Here is a 13,789-nt window from a genome sequence, read left to right as displayed (position 1 = left end):
ACGTATTTGCCAAGGTAACTGGAATGCATGGGCTGGGATGACACATGTAGGGGAGGTCTGTAGATGGAAGGAAGAGCTATTAATGCTTACCAATTGTCCCCTGCATGTGCCTCACCTCCCAGGCCATTCCCCCTCTGCTAGGCTCACTTGAATTTATAAGGGGGAATCAGCAGTTAGAAGGACTGTACACCCACTGGGTCCTGACAAAATCGTTATGAGGAAAACATGGGTTGGGATGCCACATTTCTGTTATAATGCCTAGTTTGGCCCTCAGAATCAGATTTTCTGAACGTATCCAATATAAACCTTGAGACAAGAAGAATGCATTGAATAATAATATTAGTACGGCCCTAATATTATCTGATTGCTGCACCAACCTTTTCTTTAAAAAAGAGGGGGGGGGGGAGACTCCACAAGTCTCTTATGATGTTCTCCACTCTTTGCACAGATGTAAATTGCCAACCTGCAAAGCACAAAAAATTCTACAAACTTGTGTGTACAAGGTTTTGTGTGACCCGGCATGTGCATCTAGTTATTAAATGATAGAATTAGTTACTATTTCATTCATATATAGAGAAGTGAGGTAATAGCTTTTTTTAAAAAAAATACACTAATGTTCAAAATTCCAGAAGTGTAAGCTTACAAGTTACAAATAGCTTCAGAAGTAGGTTGCTTTGGCTTGTTCTATAATACTCACACAGATACACATTTTTAAAGAATCTGTATGTAATTTATGTAATATGTGAGTTGCTTTCCTTGTGTAGGTGGGAATTGGGTAATGCAAGTTGGCTTGGGCTCAGGACCATTAATGGCCTGATGACAAAAAGAGCATCAATGGATTTGAGCCCCCTTTATAACATATATGTACCATATAATAATAATAATAATAATAATAATAATAATAATAATAATAATAGTAATACTAATAATAATAATAATAATACCACCACCACCACCCATTATGGGTATATCAGCCTTTTCCTTACTCTCCAACCTGAACAAGGAAGCCATGCTCATTCTGGCCTGTATCCCTATGGAAACTGCCTTCTAGACTTGGAAGGAAGTCCAAGTCAGTAGTTCTCTGAGTGGTTGTTTGGAACCAGGATTTCATTCCAATCCCTTCATACAGAAGAACAAACTTAAGCTCTCAGGAATGACCAAGGCTGGCCCTAACATTAAGCAGAGTGAGGCCACCGCCTCAAGCAGTAGATTTGGCTGTTTGAAAAGGTGGCAAATTGTTAATTATTTAACTCAATATGATGGTATTTTATCCCTAGGAATGAGGAAATGTTCTGCCTTAGGTCCCAAAATGGTTTCAGGTACTATGCACATTGAGCTGGGGGAGGGTGCCATTTGCTGCTCCACCTCAAGCAGCAAAATGTCATTGACCGGCCCTGGGAATGACTTAATAGCACTGCTGTCATGGTACAAACAGGGTCACTGAGATGGTGAGAGAGAGAAAGGTATGTCCATCACCATAAATAGCTCCCAGCTCAACCCTTCCTAGTGTCCACTCACCTGCCCCCCCCCCCCCCAATGTTACTCAAACTGTTCCCTGCTTACTTGTTCCAGGCTTTGTGCCTAAGTTGGCAGCTTTGTAATTTGTTTCCTGGCAGAGCCCAGCTGCTTGGCTGTGAGCCCTGGTGAGCAGGCCCCTCTGGAGCACCCATAGCAATGGGCAAGCATTTTAGAAAGCAGCGAGGTAAGAGATCATCCTCTTTCATTCCTCTTCCCATAGAGGCAGGGAAGCTAGCTGAATAAGAGCAGAATGACACCAAAGCCAAGACACGGAGGGTTTTTAGAATAAGGTTGCCTGGTGACCCTGACATAAAGGAGTTGTCTTTGATTCCAAAACCTCATAGAGCGTTGTCAGATGGCAGCGGGGGGGGGGGGGGGAGGGATAATCACGTTTCCCTACCATCACTATGGCCTCCTGCTGCTGTCCCACAATAACGACAATTTCTTTACTTGGGCAAAAAGAAGTAGCAGCAACGACCATGTGGCCCATTCAGTGGGCGTTTTTATTGTGCTGCTTTTCCTGCACACAGCAGGAAATAGCAGCACGTTTTACTTTTAAAAAATGTCAGATTTACCAGGGTCAATTTTGTTGTGAAAAAAAGACCAGAAGGGGTGGGAGATGCGCAGGAGGTGGACAGCATTGTCAAAAGGATGGGCAAAAAACCGTGAGTGGGCAGTAATGAGTGTACAATTAAATGCTCATCTGATGACGCCCAATAGACTTCGCAGGAGGCATCCTTGTTTCATATTCAAATAGAAAAAGCTTTCCCCAACATGTGCTCTCCAATAGCCATACTGGCTGGGGGTAATGGGATCTGTAGTCCAACACATCTGGGGAAGGCTGGAATAGAACATAATTTATATCCTTACTTCAAATGCTGTAGCTCCAAATGGTCACTTTTGAAATTATGCATGGCAGCTGTGTACAGGACCATCTCTTTGGAGGGATGAGTATCAGTAGGCCTGTGGAGATCCTAGTATGACAGACAAATCTACTAGGAGTGCTGATGACTCATAGAACAACTTTGGAGACTCGGGGCTGGGCACAGAGCCACAATGCCTGTCCCCAACCTAGCCAGGAGAAGGACATCAGCCTATATGGAACTGACGAGGTTCTGCCAACATCCCCTCTCCCAAGGGAGTCGAGGGGTGAGGAGAGGTCTGACTACAAAATGTGTCATTTTAGGAAGGTGACCTGTGGGCCATCAGACAGGGAGAGAATGCGACGGGCTGAGCTCATGACCAAAACGTCTGTGAGGAGGAGGTGAATAGTAGTTTCGCTTGGGGCAGGACACACATTGGGTCTTTAAAGCAACGGTTGCAAAAAGGACAAGAGCAGAACCAGTGAATACTGTGAAAAGGTTGGAAAGATAGCTGAGCCAGGATCTGAGGAGTGGTCAGGAAGACTTGCGGTTCCAGTACAAGGCAGAGAAGATGGATACAGACCAGGGGCTGAAATGGGCAACAGAATTGATTGAGCAGAAGCTGGCTCTGGAGGAGGAGCAACAGGTGAGTCTCTAGGGCTTGAATGGCTCCATTTTCCTGGGGCCCAAGGGTTAGACTAGGCTGTACTCGATGGGGCCTCGGTGATTATTGGAATTCCAGGAGTGGGGGACTTTGAACCACGGAGAAGGATTTCCTTGTTCTTGCCAACCAAAGGAAAGGGCAGCAAATAGTTGCTTGAAGCAGCAGAGCAGACGTCATGTTCTGCCCCCCCCCTTCTATGTAATTAAAATGCTGATAAAGATGAAAGGGGAACTATCTTGAATTTTCATGTAATGCATGGGATGTTTAAGGCAGGCGCTGCTATACCTGGCTGCTTGTATTCCTCACCTCTCTAAAAACAAAACACCCGCCCCCAAACACTGGGTATTATGGGCAGTTAAGAAATAAGCCTCATCAGGAAACATTAGGATAATGGGAAGAGGAGAACAGGCCTACAATGGCATAGACAATGAATGGATCCAGTACAGCCCATCTGAAGTCGGCTGCACCTGCAATTGGCAGGAAAGGATCTCTCAAGAAAATTGCTCTTGCCTAGTCTGCTTTTTGTTTATAACTATGGTCTATAATTGTATCTGTTTTTCAATATGTGTGGAAAGAAAACTCACAGTTACCGCTCCACATAGCTAAAGAAAGAAAAGAGACAGGCTGTGTGCTTGAGTCTTCCATAGTTACCTATCTCTTACTTGTTTCACCCAGAAACATTGCTCCTGTCCCCCTGCAATGCCCCCAGAAGTGACACGGATAGACACCCCACTTCTGGAAGATGAGAAGCGGCATGGACCTATCAACAAAGGCCTTGAGGGGCTTAAGGTGAGAGGGGCTGGGGATCTCAGTGTGGCTGTTGGATCCTATTCTTTTGGACACAGTAATCTTATCTGGAGACCCAGACCTCTATTCCATTGGAGTATGCCCTAAGTATCCCCTAAGTTTTCTTCCCTGGCATTATAAGTAACTCCATACAAATAGCCTTTCAGCTGCCCCATCAAATACTGGCAGGAACATTAATACAAATCACTGCTGTAGAGTGAAGGACTAGGATGGGGAGATCCAGATTCAAATCCTTGCTGAACTCATTGCATGATTCTGTGCCAGCAAAACATTCTCATCCTAATTTACCTCACATGAGGATAAGATGGAAGGGGGAGACCCATACACACCACCCAGAGCTCCTTGGAGGGAAGGCTGGAATTTAAAAAGTGATAGCTAATACAGTTGTTTAGTAGTGTGTGTGTGTGTGTGTGTGTGTTTGGTGGCCAAGACTGTAAATAGCTTCACTGCTCCTCAAGACTGGTATAAGAGTGTTCCATCCGTCCTCAACTGGGTGCAAACCATACTCCAACTCTAGCTGCTCCAAATGGCAAGCAGTTTTGTCTTTGTTTTTTTGCCACTGCTACCTCAATTTCCTCAAGTCTAGCAATTGGCACACCCACATCTCTAAGCCCTTTGGGTTTTGTCCCTGGATTATCCATCTCTCTTGTTTGACCATAAGACAAATGTTTATGTCCAAAGATTTCTGTGTCCAGAGATTTAGTTCACCCACCAGTAGCTAATTTTCCTCAGATCAATATTTCTAAGAATCATACAGCACTGTTTCATATAGCTTATTATTTTAAGGAAAGACATAAGGATTTGAGGATAAGATGAAAATGGAAGATGGCAAAAACTGGCTAAGCAGAAAGATTATACAAAGTACAGTCTTAATGTCCAGTTCCTAAATCCTTTACATGCATTATTAAAGCAAAGCCTTGTGTTTCAAAAGACATGGGTTGGATAATTTACCACAATAGTACTCACCAGTGTTCAGAACTCGCACTTCATTTACTCACTCTTGGTGTCTATGAGCTCCATCACACCACGGGTTAACACGCTCCCTACCTTCACTTCTCCGTGTTTTCGTTCCTCGGTTACTTCCTCTTTCAAGAGAGAAAGTACACAACAAGCACGAGGCCCATTGAGTCCGCTGTTCTAATGGCGCTGGTTCTCCTGCACACAGCAGGAGAGAGCAGCAATTCCATGTTTAAAAATACATCAGACTTAACCAGGGGGGTTTTAGTTGTGAAAGGAAGGCCAGAAGGGGCGGGAGGCAGACGACGTTATGTGAGGGACCTCAGCAAACTCCATGAGTGCCCAGTAACAAGTGTGCAATAAAATGCTCGTCGGATGGAGCTTTATGTTGATGTGGGCGCTCCATATTTACATTATTATTATTATTATTATTATTATTATTATTATTATTATATTATTATTATTATTTTGAATAGATTTATATATCGCTGAACATACTTAAGAATATCTCCAAGCGCTTCACAAAATACACTATAATATACATTAAAATTCATAAAAATAGCTAAAACATTAATATAAAACATTAAATATTAAAATCAATTAAAACAATGCTGCAATTACAAACAAACAAACAAACAGGGAAGCACATTCACTGAAGGAAGCCTGGTCAAAGAAATGGGTCCTTAATTGGTACCTAAACTGTAATACAGTTGGTGCCTCTTGGATCCTGGGGGCAGGGGGAAGGCATACATATGAGGCCTTGGGCAATTGCCCCACCGCTCCCGTGGGCCACCTGAGCCAGCTGCCTCATTCTGCCTAATGATAGGGCCTACCTAACTTGGGCTGGAGCTCAAGTTTGTCTGAAAACCCTGCTCCCTAATTCCAGAAGGTGGAGACAGGTAGACTGTTTCTATTGAGTGGCATGAAAACCACACTGTATATGCTCAGTTACTCCCCTCATTTTCTGCCTACAGCACTGAGCCCTAGCTTTGAAAAAAGATGCAGGGCTGAGTTCAAAAGTTCCTAGGCTGATTGCTGTCGACCTCCAGATTAAATTAAACCTTGCCCCTCCAGCCTCATTCCTCAGACCAGCAGGATATCTTGCTTGGAATCTGTAACAGTTCTGCGCTTCTCTGGGATTTATCAAACAGGCATGCGGAAGGAGTTGCTCTCTTTGTGAGTGAAAGGCGAGAAGCCAAACTGAGTCAGCAGGACTCTACATTCCTTATTGCAGTGCCAATTTTAATGTGCGGAGTAAACAAAGACAAAAATAAGCCCTTTGATCAGAAAGGCCTTGGTCACAACTGGCAAAAACAAGAAGATTTGCTGTCAAGGGGGCAGTGGGGAGAAAGAGAAAAATGCCGTTTTAATGGTCACTGCTATTATTTTACATACATTTAAGCTTGAATGCAATTATCGCAGTGTGTATTTTTTGCATTTTGTTTCCGTCTGACCTCACTGCTTTAATTTTCTCTCTCTCTCTACAACCATGGGCACATCTACATGAAGGGTTTGCCCCAGGGTGGCTTCTTGGTAGCGGCACGTCATCTACATGACGCAGCCACCATTGTGAAGCAATCCGGGGGCAAACCCTGGAAACTCTGCTCCAAAAAATTTGGGGCACTTACCCCAACTTTTTTGGCAGCGGAGCCCATGGCGCCCCCTGATTGCTCGCCATGGGCAGCCCTGAGCAACTGGAAAAGTTTTTTTTAAAAAAAAACAGGGTGGGGGAGGAACGGGCCGTTCCTCCCCTCCCCTCCTTTTTAAAATTTTATTTTAAAAATCCGCAGATACAGATAAAAAAAATAAAAAAGAAATGGGGGTGGGCGGGGAGGAATGGCAGCCAGAGGGAGGAGACATGGTTCACCCAGTCCCTCTCGCGTCCTCCTCTGGCTGCCTTGTTCCCCCTGCCCCATTACTTTTTTTTAATTATCTGTATCTGTGGAGTTCTGCAGATACAGATTATATTTTTTTTAAAAAAAAGGGGAGGGAGGAATGGCTCCGCTCCTCTCCCCCTCCCATTTTTATTTATTTTTACTTTTCCAGAGGCATGGGGCCAGAAAATTTGCACTTATTTATTTTTTTATTACATTTTTATACCGCCCAATAGCCGAAGCTCTCTGAGCGGTTCACAAAAATTAAAACCATAATAAAACAACCAACAGGTTAAAAGCACAAATACAAAATACAGTATAAAAAGCACAACCAGGATAAAACCACGCAGCAAAAATTGATATAAGATTAAAATACAGAGTTAGAACAATAAAATTTAAATTTAAGTTAAAATTAAATGTTAAAATACTGAGAGAATAAAAAGGTCTTCAACTGGCAACGAAAGGAGTACAGTGTAGGTGCCAGGCGGACCTCTCTGGGGCGCTCATTCCACAACCGGAATGCCACAGCGGAGAAAGCCCTCCTCCTAGTAGCCACAGATGCCAGGAAGGAACGCAAGTACGGGTGCAAGGTGCCTTGCAGCACCAAAGCGCCACCATAAAGACGAGGCCCATGTCAATTCTCTGCATCAAGGAGTAAGCAACCTGGTGCCCTCCAGATGTTTTGGACTACAATTCCCATAATCTCTGACCACTGGCCATGTAGGCTGACGGAAGTAGGAATCCAAAGCATCCAGAAAGCACCAGGCTGCCACCCCTGAGTTAAAGTTACAAGTGCATTATGGCTACCCAAAGAGGGCATCAAACAGTGGGTGGGCTTCCATTGATTTTGGACTAGAACTCCCATAATCCCTAACCATTGGCAATGCTGCCTGGAGGTGAAAGGAATTGTAGTCCAAACCATCTGGAGGGCACCAGGTTGCCTAGCCTTGCAGTCTACACCTGCCAAGCTAAAACTTCATGCATCTGATGAAATGAACTCTTGTCTATAAAAGCTTATGCCAAACTAAATCTGTTTTTAAGATGCCACAAGAATCTTTGTTGTTTTTGCTGCAACAGACTTAACATGGCTACCCATTTTGAAATTATTAGCAAGAGAGTTCTGTATAAATCGCTCTTCTCTTACAGAGACAAGAAAGGGTGCGGAAGAGTTCCGTGGACCTAAGGCGGGAGATCATTGAAGTCGGTGGCACCCAGTACCTCTTTGAGCTACGCAAAAAACCAAAAAAGAAGAAGGAGGAGAAGAAACCAGAGCCTGAGCCAGAGGAAATTGTACGGGAAACTTCGAGAAGGGCGAGGCGGGAGGGGGGGGGGGGAAGCAATACTGGAGAAGCAGCCAGTAGAGTCCAAGATTCACCTGGGGTGGGCTTTGAGAAGCAGAAGCAAGATGGTGTAGAACCAGTGCCTTCTCAGAGATTGAAGGCGTCTCTAAATGTCTACTCCATCAGACCCAAGAGAGTGCCCACCTGCATGGGGATCAGCAATGGCTCTTCTCTTCCGCAGTTTTTGAGAAGCCCTTCCTTATAAAACGGCTCAAAAGCAACAGCCATTGAAATATCAGACTTTCCCTACAGACAGGCCCCGTGCCTGAAGAGAGCTTCTTGAAAGCTGCCGTGCAGGGCAAGGTGCATGTGGTGGACAAGTTCCTGGCAGATGGGGGCTCACCGGACACCTGTGATGAGGTAACGCAATGGGGCAGCGTTTGTTCCCCACGAGTCTTCCCATGGTTTCTGATCCCCTTTCCATGCAGCTCCGCTTTCGAATTCTGGTCCACTAGGCAGGCGCATGACAATCTCCACACTTGGGAGAGTGCTTATGCCAGAGAAGAAAGTAGAATTTGGGGAGAGGGAGAAAAAGGAAATTCTAAACATTCAAAGAGCAAAGGTCTGAGTAGCGGCCAGTGCTGCTTCCATTAGTGCAAGTATGGACTATTGTGTAAACTGAGGGCATTGGACTCTGCCCGCTTTTAAATCATTCCAGAACAGCCTCCCCCAGCCTGATGTCCAGATGCTTTGGACAACAACTCCCAGCATTTCTGTCCATTGGCTATGCTGGCTGGGGCAGATAGGAGTTGAAGTCTAAAACATCTGGACAACACCAGGTTGGGGAGGGCTGCAAACTGAAGGGAAAGAGATCAACTCCAGGGAGAAATAAGGTTTTAGTTTACTACAAAGCCACATTATATGTTAGAACAGGTTGCCTGGAAATGGGGAAAGCAGCATTAAAAAAAATTCTGGAAAGAGATGCTTTAGCAAACACAAAGAAAGGAATACAGATAAGAGGGCCCGGTGGATGGTTTCTTGGAACACTTCTGGAGAGTAATCTGTGAATACCTAAGCGTATCTAGTTCAAGAGTGAGGGTAACTGGGAAACCGGACAGAGTCCTAGTTGTTCTTGGGCACAGCCCAGTGAAGCCTGCAGTTGGGGGGGGGACTTCATCAATAGATATGTTTGAAATTAAATAAATGCACTAATTTGGTTTAGATCAGCACATGGAATGTTAATAATCATTTGGGTCGGTCATGGGCAGCTAGGGAAAGCCTGGGGTCAGCAAGGATCTGAAAAAGAAGGGAGTCCCAGACTAGTAGAGAGGTTCAGATATTACAGCACCTTACCTCTTCCCCCTCCCCCAATCCTTTGCTGAAGACTCAATTCTGTTCCTCACTTAGTTCCGAAGGACTGCTTTGCACCGTGCCTCACTTGAGGGATACACAGAAATTGCAGAGAAACTTTTGGCCCGAGGTGCCACTGTTGACTTCAGAGATCGAGTAAGATACCCCTCATTGCATTTCCCTATATCTCTCCCTACTCTTGTCTCTAGGGTGACCCTATGGAAAGGAGGACATGGCTCCTGTAGCTTTAATGGTTGGATAGAAAAGGGAATTTCAGCAGGTGTCATTTGTATCCATGCAGCACCTGGTGAACTCCCTCTTCATCACAACAGTTAAAGCTGCAGGAGCCCTGCCCTCTTTTGTATCTGGACAAGATGGCAGGGCTCCTGCAGCTGTTGTGATGATGAGGGAATTTCACCATGTGCTGCATGCATACAAATGACACCTGCTGTAATGCCCTTTTCTATACAACTGTTAAAGATACAGGAGCCCTGTTCTCTTTTCCATAGGATCGCCCTACTTATCTCCACCTTCCTCTCTATCATGCAGGGGAAGTATTTATGGCAAGGTTAGGGAACGTCTTTCAGCCCGAGAGCCTAATTCAATTTTGGAGAAGCTCTTTTGGGCCGCATTCCCATGGTGGGTGGGGCCAAAGGCAAATGAGCTTGGACCAAAAATGCACACCTACGCACCCACCCACCCAGCATAGTTTAGCTGGAAGCTCTTACTACCAATAGCAAAGCCTTAGGAGAGGTGTTTCAATCTGTTACAATGGGGAAAAACTGCACAAAAGCCAGGAAAGCACCACATGATTGGTGGTTGGGGGGAAAAGGGATGGAGTCAGGGAAGGGGGAGTGACCATCTGGGGAACTGTGGAAAACCAGGTTTGGTCCCCAGCAGGGCTGGATCTAGCCCCCAGAGCCTGAGGTTCCCCACCCCTGATTTATGGTGCACTCTGGGTTAAAAAAAGGGGGGTTGGACCTTTCTGACCATTTTTGTGAGGCTGGGAGATGCAATTGCATGGAACGGAAAAGAGGGACCTCAAAGAAGTAAGGGGATGCATATAAGTGCATGGAGAGGTTCTCCTCTCCTGATAAATGTGTGCTGCTTGTTGACAGCTGGACTCCACAGCCATGCATTGGGCCTGCCGTGGCGGACACTTGGACGTGGTGAAGCTGTTGCAGGAGAAAGGAGCCAATCTCAATGTCAAAGACAAGGTGAGCGGAGGGGTGGGGATTCCAGGATTCCATGGCAGGAGAACAGCATTCTGGGAGAAATTGGGACAGATGAGTAATGGAGGAGGAAGGAGGGTGAGTTGGAGGTTGAAGGGGTTTGGTGTGGGAGGAGCGGGAGGAAGGAGATTTTAGAGGACTGAGGGATATTGTGGCTGTGCCGGGGTAACCGGAAGGGAAGGTGTTCTGTTCTGGAACTATAATAGTTTCTTCCAAGAGGCAGAGCATGAGTGCATGATGGGAGGGATGGGAACGAATGTGAAATCATGGTTCTTCTTTTTCTCTCTCCCATCTCTTTACATTCACTCACTGCTGCATCAAACTCAGCTTCTTAGCACCCCTCTTCATGTGGCCACCCGCACCGGCATGGCTGACATTGTGGAGCATCTAATAAACAATGGGGTGGATGTCAATTCCTGCGACCGGGTAAGAGATGCCTTTTGTAGTGATGCATCTATTTATTGAAACATACAGCTCATCTCACTCCAGTGGCTTAAGGTGGATGACAGCAATTGCACACATGTACAGGACTTTATAAGAATCATGCTGCCCTGAGCAACTTGAAGGGTGGGATATAAAAGATATAAATGTAAAACATAATATGCAGGAAGATGAGACACTATAAAGAGGGCCGCACACATACGCACACACAAAGAGACATAAAATAAATAAAAGAAGCAAAATGAAGGGAAAGATAAATTTGGAAAAGGTGACATAGTACTTTTAAAATCTTTACCATCCCTTACAATTCCTGAATCCTAGTCCTACTCTACTTTTTTCCTTTTCAAAGAGAGGCTGAGTGGTCTTCTAGTCCAGCAGTTTCCATACCTCCCAAGTAATTTCCAGCCCAGGATATACAAAATGAGATATCCCCCATTTATATTACCTAACCTCTGGAGTTAGTACATTCAACCCATAAGGGTGGGAAAACTGCAACTCTTCCTTTCAATATCAGGCCAAAAGACTCCATTCAATTGGCCTGATTTAACCTTTGGTGGCATTTGCTTATACACTGTCCCTTTAGCTGACCAGCTGATCTTTGCCAAAAAGGGTTATATTCAATATACCCAGACTTGTATTTTCAAGGCACACAGATTGAACTAGCTTGTGCTTATCTGGCTGCTAGAGCCTCTCCGATCTTTATGTCAACAGAATGCTCAGAAGCTTAGTTTTGTAGGGCTGCTGCCTGTCTGTCCTTGCACTACACCTAGCGGTGCTCCTGTCTTTCTTGCAGGAGGGAGAAAGCGCCCTGCATGATGCTGTGCGCCTCAATCGCTACAAGATCATCAAGATGTTGATTCTGCATGGGGCAGATATGATGGGCAAAAACCTGGTGAGTGTTGCCCCCTTGTGGCCCACACATTGGATAACATATGTGAGTTAGTGGAGGAGAATGTTCATTTGGTTTGAGGGATCACTTCACTTCCAGACGCTGCCTAATTGGCATTTCAGAACTTTGGTGAGCTCATGTGCAGGTTCGAAGATGCTGGAAGTCTCCCATGTTACTTTGTCTGGTTTGCTTATTAGAGATTGCAATTTTATGACACAAGGGGGCTGATCTTTCTTACCTCTGCCTCTTTTGCCATAGGCTGGAAAAAGCCCTATAGATCTGGTGCAGTTATGGCAGGCAGACACACGGGAAGTGCTGGAGAAGCAAGAACCAAATACAACCGAGATGCCAGCATGAAGCACAGATGGACAAAAGAAGACAGATGGGACTCCAAACAAGGATGGTTCTGGACTCAGAGTGATTAAGGATCAATAAAGAACCCATGCAAAGGAAAAATCAATGGAAGCCCACCCACTGTTTGATGCCCTCTTTGGGTAGCCATAATGCACTTGTAACTTTAACTCAGGGGTGGCAGCCTGGTGCTTTCTGGATGCTTTGGATTCCTACTTCCGTCAGCCTACATGGCCAGTGGTCAGAGATTATGGGAATTGTAGTCCAAAACATCTGGAGGGCACCAGATTGACTACTCTTGTTTTAACAACTGCATGATGGGCAGAAATTCAACAGCTGGAGCTTTATTACAGTATTTCTATCAGCCATATGTGTGAAATTTCTATGTGTCACACAGGTGATAAAGGCACAGCAGCCTTGCCAGGTAAACAAGTGCTAATCTTATATCCACTGGGTCAAACTGTGTTTCAACTTCATGTAATCAAGATTGCTGTGTGACAGCAAACTAGCTTAAGATGTGCTACAATTCCAAACTGTCTGCACTACACTGGGAAAGTATTTGTAGGAGCAAAGATACAAGGAGTCATCTAGGCTCACTGCTTGAGAAAGAGCAAACTTCACAACCTCAGAGTAGGTCTGATTTGAGCTTTCACAAGAATAAAAAGAGCCATGCTGGATCAGATGAAGGGCCCATCTAGTCTAGTACTCCATTCACACAGTGGCCAACCAGGAACCCACAAAGAGGACCCAGGTGCAAGAGTACCCTCCCACCCATGTTCCCCAGGAATTGGTCTATATAGGCCTACTGCCTCTGCTACTGGAGGTAGCACACAGCCATTAGGACTAATAGCCATTGATAGCCTTCTCCTCCAGGGATTTATCCAACCCCCTTTTAAAGCCATCCATCACTACATCTTGTGGTAGCGAATTCCATAGTTTAACTATGTGCCGTGTGAAGAAGTATTTCCTCTTATGTGTCCTGAATCTCTCACCAATCAGTTTCATGGGATGACCCCAGGTTCTAGTATTTTGAGAAAGAGAGAAAAATGCCTCCCTATCCACATTCTCCATACCATGCATAATTTTGTACACCTCTATCCTGTCTCCCCTTAGCCTCCTTTTTTCCAAGCTAAACAATCCCAGCTATTGTAACCTTCCCTCAGAGGGGAGATGCTTCAATCCCTTGATCATTTTAGTTGCCCTTTTCTGCACTTTTTCCAGCTCTCCAAAATAGATGACATCAACAATTCAGTGATTGAAGAAGGTCTCTGCAAAGGAAAGAAAGGGTGAGAGAACCAGCATGGCAGGCTCCTGTAAAAGGCTGAATACAGGTTAACTGCCTATGCCCAGAACCTCCTTCCTGTGTAGCCACTCCCCCCCACCCCCACACTGACTAGTTGGCAACCATTAACTTGCCTACTAGCCCTTTCCGCCAAGCTGTATAGGAAAAAGTTTGCATCCTTTAGGGAAGACTGCTCTAACATATATGCACTCTCCAGTAGGCATAAGGCACTACCAACTCATGAAGGATCTGGATGAGCAGGGCAGCAAATGCCAAATCAG

General features: G+C 45.2%; 1 protein-coding gene across 1 annotated transcript; it reads left to right on the top strand.

Moving 5' to 3' along the window:
* Positions 1 to 2,694: 2,694 nt before the first annotated feature.
* On the top strand, positions 2,695 to 12,331 carry ANKRD2 (ankyrin repeat domain 2). The gene is made up of 9 exons (XM_063132503.1): positions 2,695 to 3,027; positions 3,721 to 3,834; positions 7,830 to 7,973; positions 8,276 to 8,383; positions 9,371 to 9,469; positions 10,432 to 10,530; positions 10,873 to 10,971; positions 11,780 to 11,878; positions 12,134 to 12,331. The coding sequence occupies exons 1-9, from the start codon at positions 2,953 to 2,955 to the stop codon at positions 12,230 to 12,232; spliced, it is 936 nt and encodes a 311-aa protein (XP_062988573.1). The 5' UTR covers positions 2,695 to 2,952; the 3' UTR covers positions 12,233 to 12,331.
* The last annotated feature ends 1,458 nt before the right edge of the window (positions 12,332 to 13,789 follow it).

This window comes from Elgaria multicarinata, chromosome 8 (genome assembly GCF_023053635.1).
Source record: "Elgaria multicarinata webbii isolate HBS135686 ecotype San Diego chromosome 8, rElgMul1.1.pri, whole genome shotgun sequence".
In the NCBI taxonomy this organism is placed as follows: Eukaryota; Metazoa; Chordata; class Lepidosauria; order Squamata; family Anguidae; genus Elgaria; species Elgaria multicarinata.
Note: the sequence above shows the minus strand (reverse complement) of the source record. Positions and strands in the feature narration are given on the sequence as shown.

Excerpts from the sequence above, each read along its gene's own strand:
- ANKRD2 (XM_063132503.1), top strand. The coding sequence starts at position 2,953 with ATGGATACAGACCAGGGGCTGAAATGGGCAACAGAATTGATTGAGCAG. Across the intron at positions 7,974-8,275 it reads AGCCTGAGCCAGAGGAAATT|ACAGGCCCCGTGCCTGAAGA; the intron begins GTACGGGAAACT and ends CTTTCCCTACAG. Across the intron at positions 9,470-10,431 it reads CTGTTGACTTCAGAGATCGA|CTGGACTCCACAGCCATGCA; the intron begins GTAAGATACCCC and ends GCTTGTTGACAG.